The sequence below is a fragment of the Thunnus maccoyii genome, chromosome 20 (assembly GCF_910596095.1).
Source record: "Thunnus maccoyii chromosome 20, fThuMac1.1, whole genome shotgun sequence".
In the NCBI taxonomy this organism is placed as follows: domain Eukaryota; kingdom Metazoa; phylum Chordata; class Actinopteri; order Scombriformes; family Scombridae; genus Thunnus; species Thunnus maccoyii.
Window position 1 is genome coordinate 9,851,155 of NC_056552.1, and position 22,084 is coordinate 9,873,238.

General features: G+C 38.8%; 2 protein-coding genes across 6 annotated transcripts in view; both read right to left on the reverse strand.

Annotated features, from left to right (window-relative positions):
* The window catches only part of LOC121886625 (glutamate dehydrogenase, mitochondrial), a 28,097-nt gene extending 24,362 nt beyond the window's left edge, over positions 1-3,735 (reverse strand). For all 5 annotated transcript variants that reach the window (XR_006092791.1, XR_006092792.1, XM_042396769.1 and 2 more), the window contains exon 1: positions 3,122-3,735. Coding sequence is in view for 3 of the 5 variants with exons in the window: in XM_042396769.1 (XP_042252703.1) it covers positions 3,122-3,518 (397 nt within the window). In the remaining 2 variants the exon portion in view is untranslated. The remainder of the gene's footprint in view (positions 1-3,121) is intronic.
* Positions 3,736-16,387: 12,652 nt separating this feature from the next.
* Positions 16,388-21,884, reverse strand: LOC121887356 (endothelial PAS domain-containing protein 1-like). The gene is made up of 9 exons (XM_042398093.1): positions 21,859-21,884; positions 20,702-20,868; positions 19,347-19,597; positions 19,175-19,259; positions 18,890-18,990; positions 18,594-18,757; positions 17,868-17,974; positions 17,594-17,762; positions 16,388-16,583 (listed from the first exon to the last, which is right to left on the reverse strand). The coding sequence occupies exons 1-9, from the start codon at positions 21,882-21,884 to the stop codon at positions 16,529-16,531; spliced, it is 1,125 nt and encodes a 374-aa protein (XP_042254027.1). The 3' UTR covers positions 16,388-16,528.
* Positions 21,885-22,084: the final 200 nt, after the last annotated feature.

Sequence of the window (22,084 nt, forward strand, 5' to 3'; positions counted from 1 at the left end):
TATCTAGACTCTTTTCTAGTGTGTTTGGTTTTAAGTATTTGTGCATTTGCCCTCACATGCTATTTTTCTTTTTTGTTAGTAATGAAACAAAGTACTGTAACATATCATTTACTTACATCATGTGGCATTAAAACTACATTTTACATCATTACAACTGAATGGCTTTCAGTTGTTACAATGCGGTGTCCCTCCATATCTATGCAACTGTAACTGATATGCTGCTACAATTATAATGTGTGATGAGATTTAATAATACAAAGCTGCTTTTCTGTCCAGTTGCAAATTGGAAGTAAAAGGTTTCCGCGTGCAGCAAAATGTAATATACCACAGATTTATTCCACTTCTGCACAAAAAAAGATGGATGTTGACGATTTAGACGACTAAACAAAACTTGAGTGGCTTGTACTGTTTAACCATGGGACGACTTTCCATAAACTGTTTTCAAGCAGTGTGCGAGCAACCATGCATACACATCATATGATGTTCCTGCGCTAAGACGCTCACTCAGCGGTCAGCAGAGAGCAGTGTGAGCAACACATGCACACACACAAAAAACAGCCTTTGCACTTTGTAGTTTACTCTGATGTGAACAAAGCAAGGGGTCTATGCACCGTATCAATGATTAAACCCACTGTCAATTTAACAGCTCTTACCCCCATTGCACCCGTGTTTTCCAGGAGTTTTGCATAAGGGAGGGACCTGTCAGACTTGTTTGTCAATTAAATAAAAATATGTTCATATATTCTATTATTATACAATGAATATGAACTGCAATTGGCAGGCTGAGCAATAAATCGAATATAAGTTATTATATTCACATCGTTCCACCTGTTCAGTGCCACTGCATCGACATAAATCAAAAGTTAACACTTGCTGTAATGTGTGTAGCAAGCCACTGTAACTGCTGCTTAGTTGTATCTTGGGTCTGGATTAGGCTCTACCACTCTAGAGGACTGTTAATGCCAAGCTGGGTTTTGATTTAGATTCTCATCAGAGTAACCCTGGGCTCTGCTCAGGCTTTTATGACATGGATAGGCAGTGACACTCTTAATTATTTTACCTATATTTCATCTCTGAGAAATCTCTTACTGATTACTGACTGGACATTCAGCATGGCTAGACACAGTACTGTTAAGTTGATTGGGGAGAAACCTGTAATGGATATTTCATCTGGGTGCCATAAAAAAAAGTGTACGTGTAAGTGTGCATGTCTTGTGGAGAAATATGCCTCCCCAGAATAGGTCTACATTCACTACATCAAGCAGGTGCAGTGGAGGGGTTTCATAGTGTTAATACCAGGCCAATGTCCACTCCACACCATTCAAACATGCCCTTTGACTGGCTGCCTTAATGGCATGTTTCTTTCTACTGAGAATACCTCCTCTCCAAAGCGCCCTCCCCTCCCCCACCTGTCACACTGCTGACAAATAGGAGTGCCTGGAAAGACAACCACCCCCTCCCCAACTCTCACGCGTCCTGACTTCCTACACATCATATCCCTCTATTTGCAAATTACCCAGACTGCACTGCAGCACTAGCCCATAATGCATTTGGTTTGAACCTTGAACTTTGAACCAAAGAGCATAAGTCACTATCTATATATATACGTATGTATGTATGTTTGTATGTATGTGTATATATATGTATATAATATTATATCATATATACACATACATATATAAGGCTGGTACACTGCATATAAAGCTCTTTAAACTGTTTCTTTCTGTGCTTGGATTCTCACATTATACACATACATTACACATGCATTAGAGCTGCAACAATTACTTGACAGAGAATTACTCTGCAACTATTTTAATAATCTAATAATTGTTTTAGCCATTTTTTAAAGGAAAACTGCCAAACATTCAGTTGTTGCAGCCTCTCAAATGTGAGAATATGAAGCTTTTCGGTGTCATACATGACAGTAAACTGAATATCTTTGGATTTAGGACGGTTGATCAGACAAAAACAAGAGATTTGACTTCACCTTGAGATTTCACAAATTATAGCAGGCAGTTTTCTCTATTTTCTGACATTTTATAGACAAAATGTTTAATTGATTGGTCAAGATGTGAATTGGCAGATAAATCAATAATGACCTGCTTTTGACACCTGCCTAACTTTGCCTGCATGTATGAATCACCTGACAGAACAGAGCATGAGGAAAAAGTCTTCAGTGGTCAACTGTGTTTTCTGCAGCACATGTAGAGATGCCAAGGAGGCCTGAAATGCTCAATAACATAACACCTGATGTCATCACACACACCTGACACACAAATTAAAATAAAAGTAGGCCATATGAGTTATTAGAGCTGCAACACTCAGTCAATTATTCGATTAGTTGCCAACTATTAAATTAATCTCCAACTATTTTAATAATCGATTACTCATTTTAATTAATCTTTTAAGAAAAAAAGTGCAAATTCTCTGGTTCCAGCTTCTCAAATGTGAATATTTTCTGGTTTCTTTAGTCTTCTATGACAGTAAACTGAATATCTTTGAGTTGTGAACTGTTGGTCGGGACAAAACAAGACATTTAAGACATCAGCTTAGGTTTTTGGAAACAGTGATCGACATTTTTCACCATTTTCTGAGATTTAATGGACCATACAACTAATCAATTAATCGTGAAAATACGACATTTTAATAGAAAACAAATAGCAAATAGCAAACCACTGGAAATCTTAGTATTTCACTAGATTATGATATGCTGGGCTGGCAAAATGACTGCACATATAAAACAAAATTAAAGACTGACAGCTTGTTTGGGGGCTGCTGCAGTTTGGCGACAACAAACTACAGTAGCGTTTCAGCCACAGGTGAGGAGGAAGGTCACTGTAAAATGCACAAGAGTCTCATGAGAGCAGTGCTCAGCTGTAACAATACAGGAAAACAAACAGGATAAGCAACTATTACAGCAATAAGGCTGTAGTTACCGGTATGGTTAGCCAGCTACGGGTGGGACCGTTACAAGCTGTGTGTAACGGTCAACTGGCGCAGCAGCTGCCTTGTGTTTTCGGCTTTTAACTGGCTAACGTTACTGCTAACTGATGCTAAGTAGCTGGCTAAAGCTAGCTAGCTGCCAGAGAGGCCAGTCAGGGAGGTTTGGCTCAAATCTTACCCCCTTTGCAGGGTGTCCTGTGCTGGCTGTGCTGGGCGCGGTACCCCTCCACCACCTCCCACTCTCCGTTATCCCTCTTGATGGGGAAAGACACGCTCAGGACGTGGTTACAGGGCTTGATGATGCGCAGGATTCCCCGCACACGGTTCCTCTTCTGCTCGGGGCTCTCCCTGGTCCGAAGATCCTCCACCAGCTTGTCCTCCACGATGGTGGCACCGCGGTCGAAGAAGCCCTCGACCATCCTGAAGAAGTTGGGGTCGTCAGGCTTGTCCATTGCATCGGCATAGTGACGGACCCGCATCAGAGAGGAGGAAACCGGGAGAGCGGAGTCAACGCAACCCGAGGCCAGGGCAGTGCCCGCAGAGCGGCTCAGCAGCTCCCCGAAATACCGGTACATGACTGAAACTAGCTAACCGTGTTACGAACTAATAAAAAGTCAACTAAACAACAAGGACGATGGGGGTGACGACAGGAGAGGGGGGTAAAATGAGCGACACAGCAGCTCCTCACCGTGTCCCGTCCTCTGGCCGAGTGGGGAATGGCATCCTGTGTCAGTTTGCTTTAAAAGGCAGCACGAGCCGAGGAGAGGGAAGCAGTGGGGGGGAGAGAGGGGGGTGGGGGGGTGGGGGGGGATCCTCTGGACGCACGCGGAAGAGGAGGACCAAAGGAGGCGCGCGCCCGTGGGAAGCAATTGACAGCGCGCGCTCCCGAGTTTGCACCATAGATTTTAAAGATACCCTCCAGACATGTTTTTAGGTGAATATAAATATATATATAAGTATAAATATATACTTTGACTAATAATTTGTGATAATTTGTTTCTGATATAGTTTTTCCATCAAAAAAAGTTATTTATTTTGTTAAAATCCTTAAAATGACATCTACTCCTTCTCCATCATTAAAAATTAAATCTATAAATATGCAAATATTATTGATTTAAGCAATATCTCACGACTGATCGTGATATATTGTGGTTATATTACAGCTAAAGGGCGTTGTTCAGCTGATAACCGTCTTTGCTGTGATATAATCACAATATACCACGACCAGGAGTGAGATAACGCTTTTATGAAACGGTTACTACAGTTATTACAATATAGAAATTATAGACACAATCCAATAAAACAGCTTTATTAAATAACAAGTACATTACAAGAGTCACAAAATACAAGAGGCTGCCTCTGGTTGCTATGCAGCGTAGTAAACTGCTAAACTAATGTTCAAGCTACTCAGCAATCTAACCTGAGTTACGTATTCACATTAATTTGAATGCTCCCATGAATTGTAAACCCATGGAATAACTGTTAAGGGTCACTGGGGTCATACTGCAAAGTGTTTGTTTAGGCTGACTCATTTTGTTAGGAGATGTATTGCATGGTGTGGTGAGGATGCTGCTCCACCTTCTTTGGACACAGAGTTTCAGTCACATATTGTTCCTGAGAGAGTTCTCACATTTGTGCTTACAGTTATTATCTCTCTCGCTTCAAGGCCCGCACTCAAAAGCTTTTGCACCATGGTGCTGCGGAGACAGTGGTGGGTGTAGCTATGCGTCGTCCCTGCTCACTTACAGATTGCGGGCAACATTTTAATGGTAGCCACGGAGTGATGATTAAAAACAGTACTGTAAAAGGACATTAAACATCATAGCTGTAGTATACGCTCATTATACGACGGCTATCAACCAATCAAATTGCGAGATTTTAACTACCCATTTTATAAGTCTAAAGTTTTCCTGTTGGACACAAGATGTCTCTTACTTCACTGTAAAGTCCATTCTTAGAGTTGGTGCGCTGAAAGTTTCCATAGTGGACTAGGATTGACTCCTATTTGTTACTATTACTATTTGTGATGTCACAAATCCTGCTCGTAGGCCTGCCCCTTTAACTTAGATTAGCACAGATAAACTTTCCACTTTCAGTAGCTGAATGTGAAAACAGCCTTCTAACATCAAACTCTTCACATAAATAATTCTGCACGATGAAGCTCAAACATCCAACTGCAGGAATAAGAAGTAAAACATATAAAAAATCCAAATTACATCAAATTACCATTACAGGTGATGTTGAAGTTAAACCTGCTAAAAGTTGCTAAACTCTGTAACCATTGACTCTACATTTTATCTCTTGTTCTTCTCAGATTTACAAATAATCTTGCTTTTGTCAAACAGACATTTGTCATTTCTAGGTGACATTGTGCGTGTATGTAATGTATTAATGTGTGTAACCTTGCATTATGTGTCCTGTCTGTTTTTTGCTTTGTACTGTTCTGTTATTGTGCATATGTCTTAATTATGACCTGCGATGGACTGCAGATGACTCTGGTAAGGTACATCAAATGGTAAAATTTATGTTTAACACTGTACATGGTTCCCTGCAAATAAATAAATAAACACATATAATACTGTTTTAAAGGATAATTCCAGATAATTTCAGGTGATGATTTGTTTGTATATTAATATGCAATTTAAAAAAAACAAAATTGGTGATATGCATTGTAGCGAAAACATCAAATTTTGGCCAAGTGATCATCATTATAACAAAAATACATTGCCTTTGATTTAAGGTAATTTGATGAAAATCTAAGGCAAATAGCCTTCTAGCCCTCTAGTCATTTTGGAAATCTGATTTACAAGACAAGCGCACTGTGTCACACTTAGAAAGCACATTAGGAAATACGCTTATTTACTTTCCTGCCTAACAAAAAATTGCTTTTGGGCTCCTACTGACCACCCACCTTTTTATTAGGTCTACACACAACTTTATTTAGGCATGTTTGTGTGTCCGATGAGTTTAATTTAAACTGAAATGATACATTTGTAAAAACCCAGAGTTTGACACCTGGTGCCTCTACAAGAAAGGGCCACAACTTTAGGAAAAATGCAAGATATTACACTTTAGACAACAAATGTGTAATTGACGACATGACCCAAAACCAAATGTTACACAGTGAACCTGGTTCCTGGGGCATTTTCGAGATGAGACGCTTGTGTCTGTATGCTAAATATGAAGCTACAACCTGCAGACAATTAGCTTAGCTTAGCATAAAGACTTGAAGTAGTGGGAAACAGCTAGCCTGGCTCTGCCCAAAGGCAGAAATAGATCTAACACAACTGGTTTGTTTGTACAAATTCTTCAAAAATAATATAATGTACTAAGCTACACTAATAGTCTGTAGCTTCATATCCAATGGACACACATTAGAGTTTTATTGATTTTCTCATCTAACTCTCTGAAATACATTTTTTAAGTAGCCTCATGTCCCTACAGAACTTATTTTCTTTGACCACTTGAAGAAAAAAGACATTTTAGTTACAGCTGTATAACTTTAAACCAGGACGATATGAAGGTACAATCAGAGGTCAGACAACCAGCTGAAGGGTCACAAAAAACTAAACATTTAAACATATTGTATTAAGAATATGTTGAGGTGAATGAGAACCACTTAAAACAAAAGATTGGTAGATGAAATAAATGTAATAATTCACTGAGTTAGTAGAAACATGAAGTGCAGCAGCCTGGTCATTCATTAGCTTTTGTACAGCAACAACAGTGTTAAAGTTCTGTACTTTGTGGTTTGTTCAAAGGATCTCTGCGAGGCCTGCTGTCATCAGCAGTTCCCTGATCTGCTGTTGAGTGGCAGAAACAGAGAGAAAGAGAGTCAGGTGGGAGATGTAGAAAAGACCCATTGTGTTTGCAATTAACGACCCTCATGGGCAGCGAAAATCAATGAGGGAGTGGTCGTATACAATTTGTGTCTGAAAAATCCAACTTGAAAGCCATTATTTGGCACAATATTTCTTTATTTTCTCAGACGATATAAGTGAAAAACCATGTCATGTACAACAGAACATGACATTAGTGGGGCATGATGTCAACACACACACTACACATAACACAATTATGGTGTATGGGGTATAATGTCCGTATCTTTCTTCCTAAATCAAATCATATTCTATATATCCATGACTACAGCTCTTTCTAGTTACTGATTACATATGTCTTTATATGTGTTCACTATTCATTTTGTCCAGTATGATTTTGTTGGCAGGCTTAAGCTGCTCGCTCTATTGCTAATTAGTCTAAATATTCTTTAATTTTTCTGTTCTCCTGTTTCTTCTGTTTTCCAGTTCATTAAAGTATATATTCATGATTTTCCAAGTCTATCTTAAGACAACAGTCAGGTGTCCAAATGAACATTTTTGCTCACATTTTGCTCACTGTTATAATTCCTCCTGTTCGTACTGGCCATTAAAAGATCCTCTTGAAATGCTTTTACAATGTGAGTGATGAGTGACTAAATCCACAGTCCTAGTTTTGTGCAAAAATGCATTTAAAAGTTTATTTGAAGGTGATATGAGGCTCCAGCAGTCTGAGGTAGTCAAATAAAGTGGATATCTGCCACATTAACAGTCTTTTTGTCTTTACTGGCCACGGACAAGCCCTATAACTGCGGTTGTCTGTGAGTGAGTGAGTGTTTTAACTGTGCACTCTCCCTCATGCCTCTATGCGCCTTTTTTCTGCCTCTTTCCTGTTGATGATCACGGAGGCTGTGGTGGAAATTGTAAATTAATGTTTTGACAGTATTTTGGTTGCAAATTCAGGAGGCTTACCTTCGCCTGGTTACCACAGTTACAGTCAAATCAAGAGCACCTGCAGAGCAGCCGCCCCACATTCACTCAGTCACTCCCTAACAACTGCGGTTATAGGGCTGGTCCGTTGCCGATCCAGCCAAAAACAAGAGACATCCACAGAATGAAACAGATGAAAGTGCAGGGGGAGTTCACAGATAATAGTTATAATTAAAATTAACATTGCAAGATATGAGTGGAAAGTATTGTTCTTGCAACTGCATTTATAACCTTTTTTTTGACTCAAACGACTTAACCTTGTAATGTGATACGCTACTTCAGTACACTTTACCAGCATATATTACTGGGAGCACTACAGAAAATTGCAGATGAACATTTAATATCCAAGAATTCACATTATAGATACTACCAATGACTATCCCTTTAACAAATTAGCCACAATTTCACACAATGACCATACACAGTCCAGCCATAAACTAGGTTTTGACCTAGTCTTCTTCATATAAAATTCCCTCTTTGTGTTTCCCAAGACAGTGTTTTCATATTGAGCTGCTGTGGTGAGATCGTAACATAAAGAGGGAATTTTGTGCTAAAAAGAATAGAGATAGATAGAGATATCCACTTTATTTGACTAATTTGAACGGCTGAAGCTCCATATTTGCCTCAGATAAACTTAGGATGGGTAAAATTAGGATGGATAGTATGAAATGTGTAACACGAGAATAATGGAGTCTGTGTATGACCTCATACTAAATTAACTGATCTCTTGAGTTAATTGACAAGAGTGTATGCTGGGAAGACATTTAGCCCATGTGTCCTCTGAAATTTCTGCTACTATTTTAATCTCCTAAGATGCCTTCAGGTGCTGTGTAGGTGAAGCAATTTGACCCATGTATACATTTACATACGTTACAAACCTAGAGACCAGCTTTTTTTGGTATCAGCTTCAGTTGTCAGTAGGGACTGAATATGAGAATGAGATGAGATGACTGCAGTGTACATTTTGCTTTAAGCAGAGCAAATGACAAGAATACATCATCAGTGTACAGGCCATTAATAGTAACAAGACTTTTCCTTTTCCATGTTAAAAAGCAGCATCTAATTGTGAAGGGGGAGATGCATGATTATAACAAATGGGGGCTAAAATGGAAGTATTTGGTAACTTGAACATTTTTTTTATTTGATACCATACCTTTAATGAGTTTTTGACTATAAAACCAATCCCTTTAAATGATCCAGGAGGGTTTTTTTGCTGCATGGAGTAGCGCTGGAAGAGAAGTCTTACTTATGTTCTGCTCTATAGCCACCCGTGATGGGGTTGTGCCTTTAAGCTCTTCAGTGTGTGCGTCAGAAATACAGATGTAACAAGATACTATGTTTGTTTTCCCATCTGTTCATACAGTACATTATAACATCAAAGACAGATAATCAATTACATCCTTCCAGAACCTCTTTGCATCAGGACAGAAGCCTTTTATTTAATGATGTTAGATAAGCTCTATGTAGAATTTGTAAAATATTGCACCAAATATGTTGAATTTGGTTTAGTAATATAATACAAACACAACAAATGTCACTGAACAAGCACATCCTACCTTACTGTATATGCATGTTCTGTCAGGATATGTGTGTGCCATGATGCGTGAATGAACACGCGTTTTATATTTGTGCAATTATCCGAGTGAGTGTGCATTATTGAGGGCAGCAGGTCACACATGGTGCGCGTGTGTTTGTGAATGAGGGGGTGCTAGAACGCGTAGGTATTTCAGAGACAGCTGGAACAAAGCGGAGGGGTGTGTGTGGAGCTGAGGGAGGGTTTTGGTGCTTTCCACTGAGCTGCAACGACACTACCAGGTTGCTCAAGATAACCTCATTGGAGGCCTCTTGACTCAGAATATAATTTCATCATCCTGTTTTTCTGTACTGAAATTTGCTATCTTAGTCTATTCTGTACACAACATCTATTTCATATTTGTCTGTCCTGGAAAGGATCTCTCCTCTGTTGCTTTTCCTGAGGTTTCTACCATTTTTTCCCAGTTAAAGGGGAGTTTTTCCTTATTTGAATCAAGGGTCTAAGGATAGAGGATGTCGTACGCTGTATAGATTGTAAAGCCCCCTGAGGCAAATGTGTAATTTGTGATATTGGGCATTTAAATTAAAATTTGAGCTGACTTCAGCATAGGCCCAGATAGCATGCGGAAGTGGGCAACTTCAGGCAATGATGTGGCACTGCTGGCCTTCTTCGGACCCGGACAAAATGGATGTTAGCCAGAAATGGCCCACATGTAAAATAGCAAATATGGCCCAAACATCCCAAATCAAATATTAGCCTTTTTTGTTAAAGATGCAGTGCTCTCAGGTATGTATATTCTGGATGCGAGCCAGTTCCTGTTTATCTGGTTTGTTCTTGGTTGACTTACAGCTTGCTTGTGGCCCAGATCTGAGAAACAGACAGATCTGGGATCAGACCGCCGTAGTGCCATCATTCCACGCTATATGTGGGCCGGATGACAGTGCCGAAAGTGTCGGGTGTGAGCTGGATCTGGGCCACAGTAATTTTGTTATCTGGGGTTGGCAAGGTATCATGGGTACAACCTACCGATCAGCCAGTCAGCAGAGCGTTATTATAGTTTATGCACATTGCAGTGTGATGTTTTCCATGATGATGATTCTGTGTGCACTGTAGCTTTATTAAATATCTGCTGTAGTCGACATGTGGGAGTATTTTTTCAAATTTGAATATGGCTTGGAGTGTGCACAGCAATCTTATCGTATGGTCACCCTTTTTGGACTTGTTATATGTTTATCTTACTGCATCTGCTCCCAATGTCTGAGCGCAGCTAAGATACACTAAGTGTATGTAACACCGCATTCCCTGCATGGTCATGGTATTTCACACATACATGTGAACACTGTCACTCTACAAGGCACAGGGAGACAGAAACTTGTGCTGAGCTCGTCTGAATGGAGTCCCTGACCTGGACTTACACCTTTGGACTCTGCACAGCAGATAAGATTAAATCAATCCCCCATGGTCTGGTACAAATACACATTCATGTGCTTCAACCGTAGTACAAACACATGATTACACAATATGAAAAGCAAATGATATTATGGCTCCATTGAGTGTAATATGTAAAATATATATGTGAGGACACACAGGTTTGGCTGGTCAGGCTTTAAATCTAAATGTTCTGAACAACCTGCATCATCACGCTGATGTCAGCTGGACAAAGTAATCAATAGTAACCATGTTAGCCATTGTAACTGGCACAAAGTCAAGGCAATGGTACACTATTACTAATGCAACAATGGTAGTGCTTATCTCATCATTGTTTTATCTCTGTAGTACCGGGCCATATAGGTTTATTGTCTCTTAGAAGCTGATATCCTGACAGCACGCTGAAATGAAGCCCACTGTTTTCCTTCCTTAGTGTAGACAGAGAGAGAGAGAAAGGGACATAACATCTGAATATTGATGTGTCTGTTTGTTCGGTCTGTTCTCTTTTGAAGATAAGCAAGCAACAGTGAAGATAACCTGAGGCTATATATCCAAGTGAGGCCAGTGTCTCCCTTCAGAAATCAGTGCTTTATAGTTTATGAGGTGCTTTATTTGAAAAATTATCAGCATTGCTTCATTTGTGCATCCATCCAGAGTAAACAAGGTGGATAGAGGACACATCCATCCGCAGTTGGGTACAAGTGCGTGACACAAACAGCATACAAAGGAAGAGGAGAGGTTTTCTCAACACTGAAGGTTAAAAAATATATATATATTGACGCAACGTTTTGACCTAAAAGTTTGACCTCAAACATCCATGTTTACCTGACCAACAGCTTGTAGGTCAATAATGGTGCGTCATTACTCTTTTTGTGAGCATGCAAATGTTAGTATGTGGACAACCTCTCCTTTACCATCCAGATACATTGTGGCAAAGTACATTAATACTGAAATATTAAGTTCCAGTGTGCGTTGGGTGCTACACAGTATATGAAATCATACAATATTTTTTTTTAAAGAAAAAAAGAGACAAATGACATTTATACCCTTTTCATGTAAAGACAAGGTTTTCAACAATAACTATGTAAAAAAAATAAGTGTTAATATGACTGGAAATTGGTCCCAAGTGAAAATGTCTCTTATTAATGACTATCAATCTAAATTAAATACTCGTGTATTTTCCTGCACCTTTGATTGATTTATTTCTCTACTGTCACTTTATTTCCTTCCACTGCAACTACACCTATATTTCATTTTATTCTATTTTCATTTCTGATTATTTTTTTCCTCTTCATTGCGTTTTTAAAATGTTGATCCAAAGCATTTCTTTGCCTTATGAAAAACATTTTAAATTCCTTCGGTGTTTGAAAGGTGCTGCCCAAATAAACTTGCCTTTCCTACAGTCATACTAAACCTACAGCAGTGCTTCAGCTGGAGCGTAAACATGTGCCTGTTTGTTCACCTAGCAACAAACCTTTTCTTTACTTGTCATGTAAAACATATATCAGTTGAAGAACTTTGAACTGTGAACTCTGCACCAGAGGTCAGTTTCACTCACCTCTGTCTTTTTTGCTCTTTCTTTATCTAGTAGAAACAATTAATAATTGTCTTTGAATAAAACTTGTACACAATCTCTCCGTCATCACTTCACCAGCAGTTCCTAGCCTCCAGTTTATCTTTAATCATATCATTCCCTTTATCTCCGCCCCTCTATGTTTTCCTCTCTGCACTCCACACACTGATTTATGACGGCTGTGTTTCAAAGGGTGAACGCTGTCATGTCATTGGCTAATAGCCTGACTACACCCACCCGACCATAGGGGAGTGACGGGGGGGAGGAGAGGAGGGTAAGTGGAGGGGTATGGGGAAGGGGGTTGTTGACGTAAACAAGTGCCTCTTCAGAAGGGTCACATGATGCTTTCACTTGAAATGCACGATAGTTTAGAGGACCCTTGCTTCCTTTCTGTGTGAGAATGTTGTAAAAGTTTTCAATCCTTTCATGGTCACAGCTCCTTTTAAATGGTAGCTCATGGTGGCATGAAATTAAACCCACAACCCACTACCATGACCTCCTCCACCTCTTATCTCCACCCCCCCCCCCCCCCCCCCCCCCCCCCGTGCTTCAGCAGCAGTGCAGCAGTGCAGACTTGGTCATACTGGAGCGATCAGGCTTCTGAAACAACAGTCAAGGCCGCAAATTCCTTCAACGACTGCCAGGGTCACCTTGAAAACCAGCATGGTGTCAACCAACCAGAAAATAGACAACCATGGATGAAAACAACGCTGAAAAAGATTTCCTAAAGTCATGTTAATAAAAACACATTTTGAACTATTTCAGTGTGGAGTTTTTTGGGGGTTTTTTTTGGCAAACCTTGTGTCACTTTTATGGCCCAGGACAGCCTCAAATTCAGCTGTGACTTCATACATGAATCAAAGTCACGCAGTCGGATAAAAAGACTATTGATAACAAACATCGTCTGTTCTCTTTAAGCGAAAGAGAGACAGAGCAGTGAGTTTTGGACATGGACTATTTTTTACAGTAAATGATTGGTAGTGACTGAAGATCAGAGAATGAACTTGGGGTTATTCAAGGTAAAAATAATTTGGATACAAGAGAGATTTTTAGTGCAATATACAGACATGAAACTTAACTTAAAACTAAAATAAAATAAATAGCATATGAAGTCTTACCAAAACAATTCATACTATATATTGCATATACTACATTTCATTTTTTGTCACCCATTTTCATACACAAACATGTTTTGTGTGTGAATTCTGAGCTTCTGCATGATTAACATCATCTTTACCAAATAGTTTGACTATTTAAATGATCAAATTTGAATCTTCACAGCAACCAATCATGAGATGACATCACAAAAATCTCTGAAATCTGGTCAAACTACTGCAAAAATGTTTCCATTGGATGAGAGCCCACATTATGCTGATTTTACCAAGAAGCGGTTGGATTTTATTGAGTGTCTTTCTGTGGCTTATCTTTGCTGCAGTGAAGTGAAATTCTCACATTTTTCTACCATTTAAAAAGGCAGATTATGTTTTGCAAAGGCTTTCCTTTCAGGTTTTCTAATTAGTGTGGCTCAGGAAAACCTAAATCCGTGTTAAAATGATGTGTTTTGTAATGTGTGTTGCTAGCAGGTTTTGACTTTTTAATGCTTTTGCAGAGAACATTTTGTGTGAGTATTTGTTTTGAGGTTAGACAGTACTATACCCTCTGACTTATCTGTTAATAAAAAATATTAAAAGATTGAAACAGTAGAGTCTTTGGCAAAATCTTTTAGCCCACATGTCAAATGCTTGTAGGACATACAGTATACAGTATGACAATGTACTGAGCAAAACCCAGGGAATGTGGCCACCTTGTGGAGTATTCTGACTGTATGTTGTGTTTCACTGACTGCAGTTAAACACTAGATGGAGCAAGTATCTTTACCTACATGCTGTCTTGTCCTACAGTCTGACTGCATCAGTGTGAGGATGAAAATACAAATCCACTGCAGTCCTCAGCTTTCATACTACACATGGAGCTTCCTGAGTCAAGCAAAAATACATATTTGACACAAAATGACATAACTGGAAATTACACTTCCGTGTTTGAGACACAAAAGTGAGAACAAATTCTTCCATAGTGGATGGTTGATGAGAAATGAAACTAAAGTTATGCTAAATAATTCATATTTACATTATTATATCTACATTATTTTATTATTATATATCTATTTATTGTAATTTTACTTATTGGTTTATTTAAATGAGGCTGTGCACACTAAAAGGTTAGTTCACCCAAATTTTAAAAAGTAGCAGTATGGCGCCATGCAGATAGATTTGGTTTTAGTCACCTAGTTTTGTCAGAACCGAAGACATAGTTTGTACAAAAACTGTTGACAGTGAGTCTGTGGATTATCCAGACATTACATTCGTTGCATTGGAGTGTGAAAAATCTCAGACGGATATTTATAAATGTAGGCAAATAAAACTAAACTGTGGCCAGATACCATGATAGGTAAAGTGTGTAGAAAACATATTTTTGTGATTTGTGTGAACCAAACCTTTTATAAAATAGCTGTAAATGTGCCAGAGTTAGCCATACATATTCACTGGACAAATTTGCAGTGACATAAGAATAAAACAGAAAAAAAGACTATGACGTGCAGCTTTATCAATATCAGATAAATAAACTGGATAAATGGAACTTCTGCAAAAATTCTCTCTAAGGATCGAGTGTGTTGGATGTTGTAAAGCCCTTTGAAACAAATTTGTGATTTGGGGCTATATAGATGAATTTATTTGCTTTTAAATCCCCACACAGTCTGGCTTTGCTTCACATTTCAGAGCTCCTCTGCACTGAAACCCCTCAGATCAGAGAACCAAATAGTGCGAAAAGTTCCACAGTCCAAGCTCAAAACAAAAGAGGAATCATATTTTTTTACCATTTTAGCTCCAACGCTGTGGAACAAACTCCCCCTCAGTGTCAGAACATGTGAGTCAGTGCCTCTTTTTGAAAAGCTTTTAAAAAAAATCCCCTGGTCAAACCTTTTTCTTATGTCTACTCAAATGGTTTTATGTTGTAAATGTTGTTCCATTTCTCTATGTTGAAATACGTATGCTGAAATTGCACCTATATTTTATGGTGTTGTACTTTGTGGAGTTCCTTGTAACTCTGGTTTTGAAAGGCCGCCATAAAAGGTTTATTTACTTACTTACTATAGGTCTGTAACCACCACATCAGTACTTACTGAGCCACTGTGACAACAAAGTGTGTGTGTTCTCTCAGCAGGTGGTGAGCGGATTGATTGTTTCAACACACAGAGTATAATCAGGCTTTAGGTAACTTTATATTGTCTGCTATTATCTCCTAATTGTCCTCTTATTCATCGCTATTGTCATGAATTTTATTCAGATTGTTTTCGATTTAGTTTCGTACTAGTAAGAACAGTTGAACTGAAACTTGTAATCGTCTGTTCCTGCATGTGTGTGTGTGTGCGTGTATCACACTGAGAGGTAAAAAGTTGAAGAAGTTCCCACGAGAACTTTCCTATCAAGTGTGTGTATTCAGGAAGCTGTGGCTTTTGACTTGCATCTGCTCACATCTCCTCATCAGCACAATGCATATCTCTCTCTATATATATATTCAGTGTGTGTGTATGTGTGTGTCTGTGTGTGTGTCTGTGTGTGTGTGTGTGTATTTGTACTGTATGTCTATGCTTGACAGCCAGATGTCACACCACGTGTCAGGTGACCCAAAAGGAAACCCCAGAGGAAGAAAGGTCAGGCCCCAGGAGGTCAAGAAAAAGTCAAACTGGTTGCTTTCGTCAACAAATTTGAACTCTCACTACACCCCATCAACTGTCTAAACCACAGTCTTCATCTACGGGTTTCAGTTTTCTTTTAGGAATACAGAAGTTGTGCAAAAAAACAGTGTGACAAAAAGCTGTGAGGTAGCTTTGTGGCAAGTTAACTGTCTGTTTGACGTATCTGAACCGCTTAAAATGAACACTTTTCTCCGAGGTATAGTTCAATGTGTGTTGAAATATTTGCATCTATATCCAAAAACTGCACATCAAATTGTGTAAGCAGATATCCAAAACAAAACCATCAACAAACACACAGCGAGTCATTTTGAATTACGAAATGTTATATTTAATAAAAGTTAGTTTAATTAATTATAAGAATTCACAGAAGGAGGTAGAGCAGATTGTTGTTGTTTTTTGATATTTTTGGTGTTTTGTTGTTTTTTGTAGAGGACGGAGCGTTTAGCAGACTGTTTCGTTCCGTTCTTTAGACTCCGGGTTCAGCTCTTCTACCTGTGGACAGCCTGGTCCAAAGACAGCCGCAGGGACGGTTGCTCCACTCCACTGTGACACACACACACACACACACACACACACACACACACACATGCGCATACAGAATTACACCATTTGTAAATTACAATACTGTAAATTATTCTCACTATAAAGCCTGAAAACAGCTTTAGCACAGTTGGTTTATGGAGTTTTACTTAAAGAACCCAACTGGTGATATCTTTCCTTTAACTATAACACACATAATTTAACAAAGCGGACTAATGATGAAACAACTAGTTAATAAATAGATTAATTAACTGATAGAAAATAAAATCATTTTGATAAGTGATTGTTTAATCATTTATCAGGGAAAAGCACCCAAAAATTCTTGGTTCCAAATGAGAGAATTTGCTGCTTTTCTCAGTTTCATATCTTTATAAATTCAATATCTTTGGGTTTAGGACTGTTGGTCAGACAAAACAAGGAATTCATGATGGACATTTTCACAATTTTATGACATTTTATAGACTAAATGATTAGTGTTTTAACATAAAAAATAAACAGATTAATCTGGCTTATTAATGTACAAAAACATAGCTGTAGCCACAAAACACACCGTAAATTATTTGCTTCATACGCAGCTATTCTCATTATGTCATAAAAATCAACTTGCAGAGATTTTAAAACCAGCTTTGATTTACATCATCATTAGCAGCAGGGACAAGTTATAAAAATCTTCTTGTTCCTGTGGTTTAGGATGTGTCTGAGGTTTAAGAGCTGCCAGACATGACTGCATTTTTAGACAGTGAACTAAAATGAAATCAAAGCCCAAAACAGCAAAAAAGGAAAAAAGAAGCACGTTGCAAAGGAGAGGCATAAATGTGGCACTTTTCTTACGTTAAGAAGGTTGTTGTTTTGTAAAGTGCAGCTTTAAACACACAAACTGTGATTGATTATCTGTTGTAAGGTGATTTCAAGTCTCTGCAGGTTTATTTTTATAGCATGCTGAAATAAAAATGAACATACTGTACACACACACACACACACACACACACACACACACACACACACACACACACCTGAGGACATAGGTAACAGAGAGGATGCAGAGCGGCTGTTGGGCACCGGGCCTGGACTTGGAGGGTCGGACACTGGGGATGACAGCACTGTGACTCTCCACCCAGACAAAACCGCCACTTCTCACCAGCATCCTGTACTGACCGCTGACTGACTGACTCTTAAAACACACTGCAAAGAGAGAGAGAGAGAGAGAGAGAGAGAGATGTGAGATCAGATATTTATAAGAGTGTAATGTGTGTGTATTGTTGTGTGTGCATGCACATCACTACTCACGGTTCCAGTGATTTTTGGCTAAACATCTCCAGTCCACTGGGTAACAGATATCATAGAACGAGCGGCCCTGGAGCTCCTCAGGATTGTAACCTAAAAGCTCTGTCACTCTGCAGACACACACACACACACATACACACACACACACACACACACACACACACAAAGCAGGAACAATTTGAATTTTTGAATTTATCTTACAAAATACTGCTTCATAAGCCCTTGAGCATAAACTCATGTGAAACAGATGTGAATGTGTTAGTTACTGTGTCCTTCAATCATGGTCATCAAATGTTAATATTTGTCTATCATAATAGTGTAGTTAACACCATCAATCAAACTACAGAAAGCCTATTATTAGTTTGTGTTTTCTGTCTTATTTTTGGCCATTCGTTGCTTTGCTCAGTAAAAACCAGCACAACACATATCGGCACAGCACTTCCTGAATAAAGTGGCTAAGCATTGAGTTTAATAATCTTCCTTATTTTTTCTTATTAATTGTTACCCAACATGAAAAAAAGTCAGCACGCAGCTGCATATTTCCAACATTGAGTGTTGAGTAGGGTAACAGCAATTCCACTTGGGTTTTTGCATCCTTTTTAAGCTGTTGTTTAATATATTTATACCAGCTGAAACACAGATATTATTCAAGTAACTCTCGTGTATAGGCGTGTGTGTGCGTGTGTTTGTGTGTATGTGTTTATGAGTGTGTACATTTGTGTGAATCACCTCTGGTCGCAGTGTGTGAACCTCATGTCCATGCTGTGCTGGCTGGTGAAGGTGTGTGCGCTCAGGAGTGTGTGTGAAAGAGGCAGAGGCTTGCAGGTTAGCAGCAGGCAAGATACTGAAGACTGGGCGACGCACACCTTCCCTCGGCCTTGACAGTGGAGAACCTGAAACCACGGAGAATGGGGTTAATATTTAGCAAAAAATATTATCAAGAACTTTATTTTCTTAATTTTCAGGAATGGAGACAAAAAAAAAAGTGTGAATTTTTGTTTCAGGCAGTGTTGTTTCTCACCAACCTTCCACGTAGCTGACTTGAGGTTGGCGCTTCTTCCTCTGTGTGTCAAAGCACTTTTAATCCTCATGACGAAGTCCCTCTTCGCACCGTACCAAACTTCCTCTAAAAAAAACCAAAAAAAACAGGGGCTTAAAACAGCTAACACCTAATACACCTGTTCAAATCTGTTTGATCTCTCAAAGACACAAAATCTTAACCACAGACTATACAACCCAGACTGAACACAGAGTCTTGACGCCAACAGTCCTCCACGCTCACACACACGCACACACCTACAAATACACACCTGCTCTTAGACGTAGGTTACCTCTGATTTCGTCATGGTCACAGGGGTGAGTAAACTCAAAAATGTTGTGTCCCATCAACTCAGTCTGTCACATACAAACATAAAGTACATATTTATCTTCGAATCCTGAATCCTAAATGAATACATCAATCGTATAGAAATGTGTGTGTACCTGTGTCAAGCCCATATACTTGCTAACATTGCTGGACAGGTACATCATGTCTCCCTCAGTGGATATGACCATCAGAAATCCCTCCAGGATCCTCAGGTACATGTTCGTCTCCTCCTCCACCTCTTTTTCCTCCTCATCCTGTCCTCCGTCTTGGTCTCTCTTCACCAAATCTGTCTTCTCCTCTTCTGCACCTTCGATCGCTTGTCCACGTTTTACTGTGTGACTGGGTTCTGCTTTTGTCCCAAAATTACCTGAGACAGAGAGAGAGAGGGATTTTTTACCAATTGTGTTATTATCTGATTTTTCAAAAATGACAGAGAGAACAAAATCTTCTAGTGGAAACTGTTGCATTTGCAACTGCGTTTGTGATCACTGATGTGTGAATATGTGGGTGTGTATGTGTAAAAGTGTGTCCCAGGTGTTGTCAACAACTTCTTCATCTACTCGTACCCACCAGTCTTTTAACTACAACTTAACCCCAGTAAATTCAGCACATTCACTTTTTTTCTGAAGTAGAACATACTTATGCAAAAAAGTACATTTAAATCATACTTCAGATACGTACAATTAGTCCAATATGTAATATATTTATTTGTGCGTGTAGGTAAGAATCGCTGAACCGCGAACACTTTTGTTACAAAGACCTGGGAAAAATTATGAGCCAGTCATATTATAATATCTGTGGCAGTTTCAATACCGTATTTGAGTCAGCAAACCAATTCTGTTTCTTTTCTAGCTAACCTAATTCAGCTTTATAGGGTAATGATTACGTATCGTTATTATGGATTAATCAGGCTAAGACGTATTAAATAATCAGGGTTACTTGAGTAAAATTAAATTGCTGAATCCCTCTCGAGTGAGGACATTATTTTATTTCCGGTACGGTAACTTACTTAAGTTTAGTTTGCATTAATTGAAGTATTATGAGGAATTTATTGTCATTTTTTACAAATTAATATTCTTCGTGGAAATATTTTTGTTTGAAATTTACAATAAATGAGGTCTTTAGGTAAAGTAGGTATATTTTCAAATATAGTGTGGCTAGAAACTTGTACTGAAACTGAAACAGGATTACATATGTACTCTCTTAACTTTTGGATTCATACAAAATCTTCCTCTATGCATGACTTTCTCTATGCATGACCATCTAAAAACATAACACGCACAAAAATATTTTAAATAAGTGTCTTGTGCACGCCTAAATACAGTTTTTGCAATTTGGAATGCACCTTAAAATGTGAAATTCACTTTCTTGAGTCCGCGGAGAGTTAACTGATTAAGTTTGTATGAGGTGTGCAGTGAAAAAAGGTTTCTCCATAGATGCAAACCCTCATTAATGTGTGTGATGACGGCACCTTTGAGCACTGCATGCATGCGTATGTAGCTGAGGGTGAGGCGAATGACCGTGGGCTTGTCCAGGTGAGATCGGATGGAAGGTTGGAGGGGCAGGAGATGAGATAAATCTTTAAAGACATCAGACTCCACTCGCCGCCTCCTTCTCGCCGCCTCACGGCTGATTGCCCTGCAGAGGACAGATGTCAGGATCAGAGACACATGATGAGGAACAAACAACTCAAGTCATCTTAACAGCATTTGCATGGATTTTATGAAATAAAAATGACTTGCAATGCATAATCACACATACAGTATTGTATGTGCATTGTATTATTGTTGCTATATAAATATATGAGGCCTTATAGTGAATGACAAACAGTACACCTTAAAGTACTGTAGACGATTATAGATTTACTATGAAGTGCTGCACAATGTAACTCAGTATTGGCTGATTAGAGATATATTGTGATATCATATTTGAAATAGTAACATAAATTGAAATCTAGCATAGACTAATTACAGAGTACAACAGAAATTACTAAACATAAACTTACAGACTATTGTACTTGTATCAATTGTGATTCTTTTGTTTGATTATGTTGCTTTTAATGACATCCGCTTAGTAACTGAACTAAAGACGCAGTTTGAGGTACTTTGAGTATTGACTTCTCCAAAATTTCAGACAGAAATGTTGTACTTTCTACTTGTTCTTTGCTGTACATTTCACTTACTGCAGCCGTGACTTTGTAGACTCATATTGTACCTTCAACATGACCAGAATCGATAAAACGTCACTGCTGTCTTGGTTACAGAGAATTTCTCAACATGCAGAGTAATGCGTAACACCATTAAGATAACGGCGTCAGATAAAAAAAAAAGAAACAAATCTCCAATTTCAGGTACTTTCATGCTTTCCAAAGCATACCTACTTTCACTTTTGAGTTGATAATTGCCTTCAAGTAAGAATTTGATTACAGGACTTTGTATTTTCCCATTTTTTCATTTCTACTTTTAGTTTTAAAGATTTGAGTAATTCCTAAACTACCGAGGAACTGGGAAGGAGAGCAGTGCATTGTGGTCTGGATGCCCACTGTATAGTCACAACACTATCTTTAAGCTTATCACATCCCTTTAAATACTAACCAAACTGGTACACAAAGCAACATGCAGATTTTACCTTCTCTTCTCCTTGTCGGCTGTCATCGTGTCCAACAGGTGTCTTTATCCTGTGTCATGACGCAGAAAAAAGAAAAAAATGGTGGCAGCAGGAGTTCACAGCACAGCATAGAATCCCAGCGCTACAATTTGCACCGTCACAGGTAGCCAAATTAAGCAGAGAACTAATTAGTTGCACCAAATGTCACAAGGCAAGTGGTCCCCCACAGCACATATGACTTGAACAG